This window comes from Leuresthes tenuis, unplaced genomic scaffold (genome assembly GCF_036924035.1).
Source record: "Leuresthes tenuis unplaced genomic scaffold, fLeuTen1.0.hap1 SCAF_12, whole genome shotgun sequence".
NCBI classification, from domain to species: Eukaryota; Metazoa; Chordata; class Actinopteri; order Atheriniformes; family Atherinopsidae; genus Leuresthes; species Leuresthes tenuis.
In genome coordinates, this window is record NW_027325366.1 from 353,141 (window position 1) to 368,201 (window position 15,061).

General features: G+C 44.5%; 1 protein-coding gene across 4 annotated transcripts; it reads left to right on the plus strand.

Annotated features, from left to right (window-relative positions):
* The first annotated feature begins 299 nt into the window (after nucleotides 1-299).
* pknox1.1 (pbx/knotted 1 homeobox 1.1) lies at nucleotides 300-13,888 on the plus strand. Of its 4 annotated transcripts, none has more exons than XM_072397793.1 (11): nucleotides 300-378; nucleotides 1,735-1,847; nucleotides 3,320-3,450; nucleotides 3,633-3,804; nucleotides 4,590-4,790; nucleotides 4,877-5,027; nucleotides 5,146-5,243; nucleotides 7,890-8,018; nucleotides 8,095-8,171; nucleotides 11,377-11,543; nucleotides 13,374-13,888. In XM_072397793.1, exons 2-11 carry the CDS (start codon nucleotides 1,797-1,799, stop codon nucleotides 13,553-13,555), a joined length of 1,359 nt encoding a protein of 452 aa, XP_072253894.1. In that variant the 5' UTR covers nucleotides 300-378; nucleotides 1,735-1,796; the 3' UTR covers nucleotides 13,556-13,888. The 4 variants fall into 4 exon arrangements, with proteins under 4 accessions (XP_072253894.1, XP_072253896.1, XP_072253893.1 ...); XM_072397795.1 differs by having other exon boundaries at nucleotides 4,877-4,994; XM_072397792.1 differs by lacking the exon at nucleotides 1,735-1,847 and having other exon boundaries at nucleotides 302-378.
* The last annotated feature ends 1,173 nt before the right edge of the window (nucleotides 13,889-15,061 follow it).

Consider the following 15,061-nt stretch of genomic DNA (forward strand, 5'->3'; position numbering starts at 1 on the left):
GTCATTTAAATAGAGCTGAATGAGCAAGTATCTGGCAGACATCCACTTGCACATATTATCCTGATGGCTGTACCAGTTGTTATAGGAAGAAACAATGAGCATATGAAGATATGTATCGAAGATAAATGTGCAAAGATGTGTGTGTGTGGAGCTGCTGGACATGTTAGTAGAAAATGTAATGCGCAAATGAGGGCAGAGAAGAGCGTTTGGCAAACAAAACCCCAGCGGGGCGCAGAGGGACTCTGTCATGTCTCCGCCCGCCTCATACATATTCATGAGCCCAGAGCCGCTGCGTGCCCTTACGCGATGACGCAACACGACAACTGCGGGTCCCGATTGCTGCAAACGCTTGTCAGTGTGACGAAGATTGGCACTCAGGTAAGCTGTCACTCAAAATCCTTCTTTTTCCGTTCGCTATCAATCAAACAATCTGGGCTGCACGAAAAAATGCCCCGGGGCGAGGAGCGTGGACCTAGTCAAGGCGGCGGACGGCATTTTTGGAAGGGAAGGAGAAGCGGCACAGCTACGGGAAGAATAATAATAAAAAATAAAAAAAATCTATACAGGGGAGGGGGTAGAAAAAAAATATGTCGGCGTTTTGGGGGCAGAGGAGGATTGTGGAAAAGCAAAGGGCGAGAGCTGCAAACGAGGCCCGACAGTAGTAGTGTTAGCGCGGAGGGGAGGGCAAGTAGAAAGCAGCTGTCCCCGCATGATTGATTGACTGGTGGGGGAAGGATTTGAGGATCAGCCCGGCTATCCTCGTGTGCGGCCAGTGCTTCTTCGCGTTGTTGCCGTCTGATTGCTGCATACAGCTGACAATAAATGCGTACTCATTTAAGCTGGTCATTAATAAACGCCAAAGTAACCGGAGATGTCAGATTACTTGGCCAAACGACTCGTTTCGTATCAATCCGCAAGGACATCTTTTTTTTTTTTTAACAACCTGCTAGCAACGTTAGCGTGTTTTAAAATGTTTTTTTCTTTGTCATTAAGCAGTTGTTCTTTAATTCTGAGTACCCCCTTTCTTAATATGTTGCCTATTAACGTTTTGGTCGCGCCACCTCAGCATGAAAAACGTTATTATTAGTTAGCTAGCACGCCGTGGTTAGCCTGATGTGGGTTAAACCAGACTGGGCTGTTTAGCTAACGCAAATGTGTTTGCGTTGTTATGAAATGGCTAAACATTGTGTGTGTGTGGGGTGGGGGGATCACTCCAGCCATGCTGCTTTTTATGGACTCCCCTAGTTAGATATCCGCCCGATGTTAACCCAAAAGCTGTTTTGTTAAACTTTGATGTCCTCTTGCCGCCAGCAGCTAACAGGCTAGCAGCTAAATCGTGGTGGGTGTGTTGAGCCGAAGTAGCAGCCGAACGTTAACGGGGGCTCAGCGTCTGTGACTTTTATTTGAGTTTAGGAGTGGCGAGGAAATGAAGCTGTGTACGCTGCATGTAACTTAGTGACACAAAATATATCTCCATTACCATTAGACTGCATGAAGCAAACAGAAGACTTGAGGTCGACGTGTATTAGTTCTTTTTTTAGCCTCTGCTCTCATGCTGATTTAAAGGAATGATTTAATTTAATTTCAGGTTTTCATGCTCCTCTGACACAGCAGTTATTAACATGAAGATGATCTAATTCCCTGTCCTTCAGTCCCAGCAGTTGCCTGTACAGACTAACCATGTGTGTGATCCCGTTCCAGTGTTTCAGTCTAACTGAACTGTGTATTGTGCAGGTTGGCCACCTGTCCCTGCTCTCTATAATGCCCCAGTGTTTGCAGTGTCTGCAGTGAACGTGATGGCAGCCCAGTCGGTTTCCATAGACAAATACCCAAAGGGAGAGCAGCAGGTGGGTGAAGAGAGACCTGGGGCCTGCACAAAAGTGGATGAACTGTTCTCAACACGATCAAACACAGCAATAAAGAAGAATAATATTTCTAGTCATCACACCTCCACGTTAAAGGCTACAGCTGATCCTCCTCCACTTATTTTTAGTTGTGATAAGTCGGCCTGTTTGGCCAGACCAACATTTTCAGCATGTAACCATACAACACAAGCAGAGTTAATGCTTCAGCATCACTTTAAATGACATGTTGACACAAAAACACTACATTTGACATCAGTGACGCATTATAAAGCCACAGTTTTAGCTTATTAACACTCCGTCTAAGACGGCACACGGCTGTGGATGCTGGGGTGGTGTTTGGCTCCCAGCCCCTGGAGCTTTGCAGATGACAGGACCAGGTTGGGCATTTATACATGAGGTTCACCTCATTTATCTCATTTCAGCCTCCTCAGTCCTCCAGCCATTGACCTGGAAATCCTTCTTAGCCACATACTTTAGGGACTTAAGCGAGGACACATCTTTGTATACATTTGTTTGGGCACCTTAAGGGGTCGATGCTATTAATCCCACAGCTTAAAGGTGAATATATCCTTTGTCACAAACAGATTTAATGCCCATTTGACAGAAGTAGTTCAAGTGTTCAGTTGTAAGCAAACATCGGTTATGGGATGCCGTCATATCTATTTGACGTTGGTTTAAAGTGACGAGAGAATGTCTCATTTTGTCTCACACTCCTCTCCTCGCCGCTCTTGTCAGAAATAAGAGGAAAGGTATGGACTTGTTACTGTATTTTAATTTGCATTTGAGTCCTAACAACAGCTCCGGTAAAGTTTAGGTGAGACTGGAGCACAATGCTGTCTGGAGAAAGTAAACTGCAGGCAGGTCAGACACAGATTTAAGTGCATTAGAGACGTACTACAGGCATTTTCATGTATGTGCAGCTTCCAACCACTCATTTACATTAAAACAGTGCTGTGGGTGCTGTTTCACTCAGAAGGAGCAGGCACCATGAGAGCTGGTGGAATTCTCCTAAAATGCCTCCTCATATATGTCCTTCAGGCTAGGAAACGGTGGAGATTACTTTAGGAGAAGAAGGGAGATGACTCCATCCATTCCCTCTTTAATTGTTAAAAGTTATGAAGCTCTGCACTCAGTGCTCAGATGTGGTCTTTTTCTCCTCATCTTTGCAGTCGTTCAACCATCTTAAGCTCTGTTGAGGTTAAAGAAGAATGTTTAGGAGAAGACATTGGTCTTCTTACTCCTTTTTAAAAAATGAAATCTTTGTCTTGAAACCATTTTCTAGTGTCCACATGACTTTCCAGGGGGTTCATATTGAAGTGAGTCTCAGTGCTGAGCTTTGCCCTCCAGCCACTCTTGATGCTCACATGATGTCTTTGTGTTTTCTTCTTCTGTCAGTTTCTGTCTCTTTCAGTCTTGTCACTTTCTGCCTCTGTCCTCTGGTTTTGTCTGTGCAGATGCAAGGTGTGGTGAAGGTAGACGGCGAGTCAGAGCAGAACTTTATTGAAGGGACGTTGGCAGAGGTGTCCAGCCCGGCGCCCGCTGAACCACAGACACCCATGGACACGGACAAAGCATCCATTTATCGGTAGAGATGCTTCTCTGTGTGTGTTTACTGTGAGAGGAACAAAAGAACAAACTGCCTCATCAACTTAATCCACTGCAGCCTTCTAATCTAAAGATTTTTGAGTGAATATTTCTAAGGTGGCAGCTGAAATAAATGTTGTTGCCAGGTCACTTTAGACTCCCTTGTTGGTGCACCTTTCACAGACACCCCCTGTTCCCTCTGCTGGCCCTGCTGTTTGAAAAGTGTGAGCAGTCCACGCTGAGCTCTGACTGCATCACCTCAGCCAGCTTTGACGTGGACATCGAGAACTTTGTCCGCTGTCAGGAGAAGGAGGGGAAACCTTTCTTCAGTGAGGACCCTGAACTCGACAACTTGGTGAGCTATACGTGTGTAGAAGATCTTAGATTTCTGGTACTGGTTTAGCTTATGCTTCCCTCAAACAATTCAACCATTTTCACAGTGAACTATGGAGTCGGTTTGCTCCAGGTTGTTTTTAAGAAGTCACAGCTCAGCGAAGACAAACGATAAGTTTAGAGACTGACTGGCCTCCCAGAGCTGAAATAATATCCCAGATAGTCCCAGAGATGAAACTAATTCCTGAAGAAGAGCTCTAAAAGCACCGACAATGTAGCCTATACTGCCCCCCTGTGGTGACGCCACGCAGGGGAAGCTTCTGTCCAGAGTCCAGCCGACACAGGAAGTGATGGAAAACATGCTGGTGAAGTCACGCTTTCCTTTCAATGGATGATGAGGATAACTGATATATCTGAACGAATAGACAGCAGAAAAGAGTATGAAGCAGTCTCATGTGGAAAATCAGCTGCTACGTTTACATGTTACCTCACCTGTAGATTTTTCCACATCAACATCTGTGCATGAACTCCACAGTGAAGGTTACAGATGTCTGCATCATCACATGTCACCCCTCTGGACCCTGTGTGGACTGCAGGTCATGTGTCACAGTGAAATTTTATTCATGATGACTGAAAAACTGAAATATCTCAACCATACATTGAGCTGTTTCACAAAATCTTTGAGATGTTGAACAAATGAGCTCAGAACTCACTCAGATTTCACATTAGGTGTGAGGATGTACAGACACAGACTGCCTGCTGGTTGTAGATTGTCACGGACTTTTTTTGGTGTTCTTTTCTTGTGAGATGGTGAAAGCCATCCAGGTGCTGCGGATCCACCTGCTGGAGCTGGAGAAGGTGAGTGACCTGTGTAAGGACTTCTGCAGCCGCTACATTGCCTGCCTCAAGACCAAGATGAACAGTGAAACCCTGCTGAGTGGAGAGCCAGGAAGCCCCTACTCCCCCATACCGGGCCAGGCACAGAACTTCTCCCCTACAAAGACTCAGGTATGCCAACCGTAGTCAGAGGAGCGCCACCTGCTGCTGAATGTAAGTCAGATTGTCACAGTTTGTGTGCATGTTTCAATCTGCAGACCCCCAGCTCCATCTCAGGGACCATCAGTCCCCAGGGTCAAATCGTGGTGCCAGCATCAGCCCTGCAGCAAGGGAATGTTACCGTGACGACTGTCAACCCCACCCAGGTGGTTGCAGGTATGTCATCGTGGCATACAACCCCCCCCTCAGGTACTGCAGTGCTGTGACTGCTGCTGGGATAATATCAGTGGGAAGCTTTGATCTGAGCTGTGGTTCATCCTGAGCTGCTGAATGACTCTGAGAGTGCATGTGTGTCTGTTTGTTTTAGGAGGCACAGTTTACCAACCAGTCACAGTTGTCACTCCTCAGGGCCAGGTGGTGACACAGGCTCTGTCTCCTGGGACAATACGCGTCCAAAACAATCAGGTACCGTGTGTGTGTGTGTGTGTGTGGCAGCAATGCTGGTTTAAAGCCTGGAGGCGTTGCGAGGGCCCATGAATGACCCCAGTTATGAAAATATACTGCATTTCAATTCATTTTCAGTTCAGTTTAGATAATTAATAGCCAATCAATTCACAACTAGTCATCTTAGGGCACTTTACAGAGAAGGTAAACAAGATGGATACAAGTCCAATCCAATATATCTACCAGCTTAGCCTCCCAAAGCAAACCAACCGAAGGTTCAATTGAATTAAATTCAGTTTTATTTATATAGCACAACAATTGTCATCTCAAGGCACATCATACCAATTCAAGACAGTTAAAGTCCAATTCATTGTAATCATCATCCAATCAAATCAAATCAAATTATATAGATTAAAAAATAGTCCAACTCATACAAACAGAACCAATTCAAAAACTATTTCCCAGCTAAGGAAACCAACAGATTGCACCGAAACTTCTCTTCAGTTCAATCCCCCGTCCTGAGCTGCAGGAGGCGACTGTGGGGAGAAAAAACTCCCTTTAACAGGAAGAAACCTCCATCAGAACCAGAACCAGGAAGGGTCCATCTGCCTGGACCAGCTGGGGCTGAGAGGACAGGAAAGAGGGGACAACAAGCAGCGTAACACCAGGCCAGAGACACCTGCTGAGAGAGAGAAACACAAGTTAATGACAGCAATGATGTCATCTGTACATGGAGGGAGGAGAGGTGCATCATGGGAGCTCCCCCAGCAGGCTGGGCCTATAGCAGCAGAACTATGGGATGTTTCAGGCTCACCTGAGATCCTGACTGAAACTCTTCAAATAGATTATTTCTGTGTAAATGATCACAAAGTTGAGCTGATTGGATATAGTCATAGGAAAAAGTTTGGAATTTCTCAAATTTTTTCCTAAATTGGTCATAAAACATGATCTCAAGAATGAACAAACTGTGTCTTCTTGAACTAAAACCACTCAAACAATCACATGTTATCATACCTTCTTTGGCCACAAGACGGACGTATTGACAAGAGAGGGAGGCATAAATAAGTACACCCTTAGCTAAGAGTCCTCCAAGAGCTAATTAGATAATTAGGCTATTTGACTCTAGTCCAATCACTGAGGTGTGTCGTAAGCTACCCACCCCACTGGAAAACCAGTTAAAAGGTGTCTTTTGATGAGAGGCATGTTCTTTGCATCATGCCTCGCACAAAGAGCTGACTGAAGACACAAAATAATTGACTTATATAAAGCTAAAAAGGGTTACAAAACCATCTCGAAGAGCCTTGATGTTCATCTGTCCACAGTTTGAAAAATAGTGTAGAAACGGAGACAGTTTGGGACGGTTGTTACTTAGTAGTGGCCGCCCTGCGAAGATCACTCCAAGGGCAAAGCGAGTCATCATCAATGAGGTAAAGAAGAATCCAAGAGTGTCCTCTGAAGCCCTGAGGAAATCACTGGAACATGCTAACATCTCTGTTGACTCATCTACAATTAGAAAGACACCGAACAAGAATGGGATTCATGGGAGAAGGCCACGGAGGAAGCCATTGCTGTCCAAAAAAACCATTTCTTCTCGTTTAGAGTTGGTGAAAAGGCATTTGGATGCTTCTCAGTGCCTCTGGAAAAACATAGTGTGGACTGATGAAACAAAAGTTGAATTGTTTGGGGGGGGGGAGACACAACCGCATGTATGGAGGAAAGCTGGTACACCATCACCAAAACCTCATCCCCACTGTTAAGTATGGCGGCGGGAGCATCATGGTGTGGGGGTGCTTTGCTGCCTCTGGGCCTGGACAACTGGCTATGGTTGAAGGGAAAATGAATTCTCAAGTATATGAAGATATTTTGCAGAAAAACCTTAAGCAATCAGTCAAAAAGCTGAAACTCAAGAGAGGATGGGTCCTGCAACAGGACAACGACCCCAAACACCGAGGCAGATCAACACTGGAATGGTTCCAGAAAAAGAAGATAAACGTTCTGGAATGGCCCAGTCAAAGCCCTGACCTAAACCCAATCGAGATGTTGTAGGTTTACCTCAAGAAAGCCATCCATTCCAGGCATCCCTGGATCCCAGGCATATTACCTTCCTGCTTTGGCAGCAGCTGTGTTTCAGTCTGAAAGAATATGTTGTGACTCCATCCAAGAGTTGGGAAACTTGGATTGTCTTACCTACTTGAGCCAGCATCGCACTACAGTTTAGAGAGATCTCCATAGTGATGGTTTATTAAGCCTGATCACTAAATGTACCTGGGATAAATTAAATCTGCCTCATCAGGCCGAGCAGGACTGAAAAAATCAAACTACCTAAATGTTATAATGCTGAGAACTGGAGGTCAGGTTGAAGACTGCCAGCTACAAACGGGCTATCAGTCTTATTAGCTTGGCCACAGTTTGTGGAGTGAACCTTTATGCAGCCCACCCATCTGAATGATATGATGCCTTGTACCAAGTTGTACGTAATTAGTGGGTAGCTTGTGGTCACAGCTGGTTGTCTTCAGGTTGTCTCCATAGAGCCAGGATGGCCGTGTCAGTCTGAGTAATAATGAATAACTGTGACGCCTCGTCAGATTCCACAGTGGGAAGAGAGTGCTAACTTCAGTGAATCTGCTCGTTCTGTGTTGATGCTAATGTGCATGTCTGTGTGCTTAGCTCCAGCTGCAGTTTCACCAGGACTTGAACCTGTTCAGTCACGACGACAACTCCACTAAGAATAAGCGTGGTGTCTTACCCAAACACGCCACCAACGTCATGCGCTCCTGGCTCTTCCAGCACATTGGGGTGAGTCTCATATCATCTGTTTGTGTTACAGCCATCCAGAAGGCAGCACCTCATAACCTCCTGTTTTCTCGTGTAGCATCCTTATCCAACAGAGGATGAGAAGAAGCAGATTGCTACTCAGACGAACCTGACCCTTCTGCAGGTCAACAACTGGTGAGTTGATCTTTTATTCATATCTCATTTCACCAATCTGGGCTCCAGACAAGCGGAGGAGGCAAAGTTTTCCACTGGCAGCATTGAAGCTCCTGGGGATGATATGAAGCACCGGCACAAAACTTAACTTAACTTTGATGTTCATGTTTTCTCTGCCTTGTGTGCATTAGTTCTGAATACATTTTCTGGAGCTTTTCTTCATGGAGCTAGAATCTGATATAAGCTCTGGGTGTGTTTAATTTCCACGGGGGTCTCAAGTTCAGGGGGAAACAAACAGATTAGGCCACTCCCCACTGACGATACTCTTATCAGTAATTCTATAATAATAATAATACATTTTATCTAAAGCGCCTTTCAAAACAGTCAAGGACACTGTACAAACCAGAAATGAGATAAAAACACAAACAACATGCAATATAATATAATATAATATAATATAATATAATATAATACAATACAATATAATATACACAGAACAGAGCAGTCAATGGATGGAGGGTTACCCTAACCCTGACCCTAACCCTGGAGGGAGGGTTACCCTAACCCTGACCCTAACCCTGGAGGGAGGGTTACCCTAACCCTAACCCTAACTCCAGAGTTTGGGAGCAGAGCTTTCTCCCGCTCTGAGGTGCTGGGGCGGGCAGAAGGTTCAATACAGTGGATGGAGGAGGAAGATCTAAGGATGCGGGAGGGAGTAGCAATGTGAAGGACATCTGAGAGGTATGGGGGGGGCAAGATTGTGGATGGCCTTGAATGTATACAGAAGAATTTTGAATTGTATTCTTAATTTAAAGGGGAACTCCAGTATTTTTAAACCTAAACCTTATTTCTGGCATGAAATTCGTTCATCTCCTCACTGAGAACAGTTTGGTGAAAGTCGGCGTCCTTCAGAAGATATTTAGATAACTGGAGCTCCATATAACGGAGTGAACGGGGCTTAGAGGATGCAGCCTCTAAATAAGGCATTATCTGTCTTTATTTCACCAATACTTTAAGAAGAATGAATGAATGAACGTGTGCTATAGCTCTGTTAGCTCATAGCTGCTGTTAGCTCATAGCTCTGTTAGCTCATAGCTCTGTTAGCTCATAGCTCTGTTAGCTCATAGCTGCTGTTAGCTCATAGCTCTGTTAGCTCATAGCTCTGTTAGCTCATAGCTCTGTTAGCTCATAGCTGCTGTTAGCTCATAGCTCTGTTAGCTCATAGCTCTGTTAGCTCATAGCTGCTGTTATGTGGCTACCCGCAGCTATAGGAGAGTTAACGAAGGGAGTTCTACACAGGCACTCTACTGGGACGACTGCGTAGTGTAGTAGTAGATCCCCAGTTGTTGGAAAACCCTCTCTGGGCCCCTTTCTTAAAGATGGGAACCACCCCCTTGTTCTGCCACTTGTTCCATACCTTGATGAGACAGTGAAGGGGCTTTTTGCAGATCATCTGGTTCTTTTGGCTTCTTCATGCCAAGACCTTCAGAGCGCACTGGAGCGGTTCATCTTTGTTCCAACCCTCACCTGTGCTCACAGACCTGGGTTCTGACCCAAAGAATGAGGTCGTGGATACAATCAGCTGAAATTAGTTTCCTTCAGAGGCTCAGCCTGAGAGCTGGGGGAGGAGCTCCACCATCCGGAGGGGTTAGGGTTATTGTAGAGCCGCTGCTCCTCCACATAGAAAGGAGTCAGCTGAGGTGGTTCCTCTGCTTAGGATGCCTCCTGGGAGGAGGCCCCGGGTCAAAACCAGAACTCACTGGAGGGATTGTATATCCCATCTGACCTGGGAACGCCTCGGGACCCCCAGGAGGAGCTGGAGAGTGTCTCTGGGGAGAGACTGGGGATGTCTGGGTTTCCCTCCTGAACCTGTTGGCTTTGCAACCTGACCTCAGGAAAGTGGAAAATAATGGATGGGTGAAATTCCTCTTTAACAGTCAGCTCCAGAGCAGGGTCAGAGCCAGCCTCCTTTATCAGTTTGTTCAGTTTCTCTGAGGCTGCTGCTCCAACAGAAGCTGCAAAGCAGACTGAACTCTCCACCACAGACCTGTAGAAGATATGAAACATCTTGGTGCAGACACTGAAGGACCGGAGCTTCCTCAGGGAGTACAGTCTGTTCTTTCCTTTCAGTGTTTCACTCCCAGATACCTCCACCACCTCCACCTCTTCTGCCAGGATGCAGACAGTGTTTGGCTCACTCCAGCTTCTATTAAACTCTACAATCATATGTTTTGTTCTGCTTGTGTTCAAGGTGAGTTGATTGTTCCCACAAAGGGATCGACCAGTTCCCTGCACTCAGCCTCCATCACTGATACGCCCAACAGCTGCAGAGTCAGCAGAGGATTTCTGGAGATGACGGGACTCTGGGTTATACTGCAGGTCTGAGGTGTGCAGAGAGAAGAGAAACAGTGAGAGTACAGTCCCCTGTGGTGCTCCTGTGCTGCTGACCATTAGTCCATAATGGTTGTGGAGGCATCCACTCGGCTTTTCTGTTGCTTCTTACAGAGCAGCTAGATGATGGCATCTGTACACAACAAAAATAAATCCCTGGACAATGAGATGAGTGTAGTGGGTCCTGAGAGGTTCCACCTCTCTTTCTGAGGTGAGCCAACAGCAGTCTCTCCAGGACTTTCATGATGTGGGACGTTAGAGCAGCTGGTCTGCAGTGGATGAGATTGTTTCGGTCGAATATCTGACCTTTACCACCGCCGCCCCCCCTTTCTCCGTCACTCCCACCAACTCCCACAATATTTGCGTCCAACCCCGGCTGCGCCCACAGACCCATTAATTGATATCGTGTTAGATGAAATAAGTTAATTTACTGAATGTTTAGAACAAGAACAGAATAAATAAAAACGTACTGAACAAAAATCTCTCAGCTTTGAATCCCAAATATGTCCGAATATCTTTTATAAAAACCCCAAAACTTCCATATATCTGATTTTCCATTTGTTTCTCTAGCTTCCTGCTCTCCAGCCTTAATTTTATTACCAATCTCAGTTGTCCTCTCATCCTTCCAACAGTCTATTTTTAGCTGCCCACAGCAATCTGAGAGCTGCCCGCTCCTGTGAGATCTGCGTTGCCAGGTCCCAATGCAGGGCTCCACTCTGGAGTTCAGATTATTACAAATAGATTTGTTGTTTTGGGTTATCGTGAGAAAATATTTTCAGCACTCCACATGACTTCCTGCCAGATGAGAGCCGACCTGACTGAGCTCTCCTCTTAGGTTTATAAATGCACGGAGACGAATCTTGCAGCCGATGTTGGATGCCAGTTCTTCTGAGACACCCAAAGCCAAGAAGAAGACGCCTCAGAACCGGCCGCTGCAGCGCTTCTGGCCCGACTCCATCGTGACCGGGGGGGGGACGCAGCAGCAAGTTACCATGCCAGACGGTAAGCAGCAGCAAAGTTCATCCGTCATGATGTGATATCAGTCACCTGTCGACATGCTGAAAGTTACACTGCCACATATCAAGGGGAAGTGTGTGTAGAAGTGTGTGTAGAGGTGTGTAGAAGTGTGTGTAGAAGTGTGTAGAAGTGTGTGTAGAAGTGTGTGTAGAAGTGTGTGTAGAAGTGTGTGTAGAAGTGTGTAGAAGTGTGTGTAGAAGTGTGTGTAGAAGTGTGTGTAGAAGAGTGCGTAGAAGTGTGTTTCTCCACGACAGCACACATTATCACATGGAGGAGTGTATTTGAGGCAGTTTAGGGTTCGGTGTTGTCCCGATACCAACATTTGGGATCCATACCATGTTTTTTATACTTTTACAGATTAAAAGAGAACATAAAGAATGTCATTATTGACTTTATTTTAATAGAAAATCTTAGAACTATTGCTGTGCATCAGTAAATAAAGTAAAATACCACAAAGACAGGCTTTTCTAAGGCACAGACAACAGAATTTAAAACAAATCAAATAAAATACGATTCAAAACATTCGGAAGCAGAAGTAATTCCATGGAGCCCTTTTGCACCTGGTTTATCTTCCAGTTCCAGCGAAGGTGAAGGTTGCAGCAGCTTCCTTTCTCTCCCTGCTCCTGTCTCTCTCTGCTCGCTCCAACTTGCTCGCCTCAGCTCAAAATACAATGTGGTGACCTCACTGGTTTTATCCAAGCGCATTATAGTACCGTTTAAATGCCTCAGAACCCCGGTACCAATTTAATACCGGTCCCTGATAAGTGTAGCATGTCCACATCACTAACAGACAGGATTCAGAGAAAGTCGAACGCAGTTTCTCTTCTTTCCATTCTTTAAGTAAAACTGAAACAACCAAATTTGCACAGCTTTAGTTACAAAAATATACAGCACAAAATTATTTACATTGCTTATATGCTACGACAAGAAGCTACATTTAGCTTGGCTTAACATTTTTAACTTCCGCATTTTTACCTGTAAGAAACCAGCAAATGAAATAATCATGTGGTACAAACAAAATGAACTTACAAGCAATGAGTCTCCAAGGCAAAAACGAGGAGGAGAGGAGCTCTCTGACTGGCCCAATGGAGAGGTTTTCACACAAGTTTTTACATTCCCAGGCTGACGTCCTGCTTTTGAGTCATGTGATCTAAACTGACCACTCAGAAACACTTAACAGTCAAACCTGTTGAACACCGCCATCGCCACAAGGTGGTGCAAAAGAAAATGAATTTGAAGCCACAGAATGTGTGCCATGACAATACCGAACAAGCCGAGTGTTTTGCCTCAGGACATGTGGAGGGGCTGGAGATTGAACCGATGATCATTTGTTTGAAGGAAGACCACCAGAGCAATCTTGGTCATTATGAGCTTTATGAATCTTAAATTCTGTTCTGAATTTAACAGGGAGCCAATAAAACTATATAACTAGACAATTTCTCCCTGAAGCGCTCGGGTCCAAAGAGAACAACTTTAGTTTTGTCTGAATTTAAAAGCAGACAGTTCTGAGTCATCCAGGTCTTTATGTCTTTAAGACAGGTTTGTAGCCTGACCAACCTGTTGGTTTCATCTGGTTTCATAGATAAGTACAGCTGAGTATCATCAGCATAACAATGGAAATTTATGCCATGCTGTCTGATAATGTTACCTAATGGAAGCATGTATAAAGTAAAAAGAATCGGTCCAAGCACAGAACCCTGAGGAACTCCATGGTTTCAGCTGTGAATATTAAGCAGTGTTCCTCTGGTGCTGCTGTGTCCAGTATTGTACTTGGCCTGTAAATGATAACCTCTGCAGTCGTGTGCTCGCTCTCAGGTACAATGGTGACGATGAACATGGAGGGTCTGCAGAGCCTGACATCAGATGGTGCCACTCTGGCAGTGCAGCAGGTGATGCTGGGAGGTCACAGTGAAGACGAATCAGGAGATAGTGGAGATGAGGACGATGACGCAGACATGGCCGGGCTGGGCCTGGACAACAGCGACTCCTTGCAGTAGAGGACACACTCCCTCACACACTGATCTACACACACACTCAAGATGTGCATAAATAGGTCTAAACAACACAGTCCCGTTAGATTTCTGTTGAGCACAGAACGTACCTGAACAGTAGTCCTGCACTCTTCCAGCCGCGCTGACCTGCAGCTGCATCAGGAGTTTCACTTCAGAAACAGTTTTTTAAGCGTTTGTTGATGTAGGCGAGTGCACTTTTTGTATATTTAAGCTCAAAAAGATTAAATCAATAGAAGAAAGACAAAAGATGTGTTTAAAAACACCAGAAGAAAATTTGTATGATCCGTTAATAAATATTGTCTTTTTTTTCTTTTTTTTTTGCCTGTTTTTGTTTGTTTTACTCGGTCTTTGTCCCCATTGAATTCTTATCTCTGATTTTGGATGCCAACACTTGGAAGTTGTGTGTATAATGGTTTGTCTTCACTTTTCGCATGCTTGTGTTTTGAGTAGATGTGCCCACTCTTCCGACTGACTCCATGACTCCCACCTGGGCCTCAGAGGGGTCACCTGGGTCTCGGAGGGGTCAGCAGAGCACAAGTGGACAGTGACAAAAAAAAAAAAAGAGATTAGAGATGCTTATTTTTCTATATAAACATGAAATTAGTGTTTTAGTTAAATTTTTGTGTGTTCTGTTTTGTAAGGAATATTTATGTACAGATTCCTGATTAAAGTTAGTGACCCTGTTTTCCAGGGTTCTTTGAAGTTTTCTAAAAACCAGAAAAAGGAATTGAATGCTGATGAAAATTGCTATTTAAATTGGTTTTAAACTTACAATACTAACAAGGCCTTATATATGTTCTTTTGTAAAGAGATCCTGCCAAGAAGCACAAACAGAAGGTCTGACCCTTGATGAAATTGGTCAAAAAGACACTACACTGCAGAACACTGTAATGCAATGTTAATAACTTCCATTTACTTTGTGTACAGCAACTTTACAGTTATTTGAAGAAGTAATCTTGCATAGTAACTTGACTGCAGTGCTCATATTTTGAAATACAGCTCCAGAGTGACCACATTGTGAATATCATACATTACATCTTTGTATCCTTTTACAGGAGTAGCATCATTTTCTTAAATGTACAATCCAAAACACTATGCTAATCACACAATCACAGGGTCTGGGATTGAAACCTCTGAGAGACAGTATCCATAGTGAACTACATCATCAACAAGAAGCAGTGGACTTTTTGCACGCATTTAGCTTTTATTTCTGGACATGTGCTTTGTGCTACGTTGGAAAATAACTTGTGGAAAGCTGCCTGCATGAAGGACTGGGATGAAACTGCACAAACATGTAGTGAAACATTTCAAATCACTATCAAGTTGTTGATATTAATGCACAGATTGGGATGCTTCTTGTTTGAATCACTGTAATATTGTACTTGATAACGATTGCCATAATGTGGGTTATATTCCTCTTGTTGAGACTGGGTAATTCCATGCGCTGAACTCTGTTCTTCACTTGGGTCTGTCTTGCTTTTTATCTGTTTT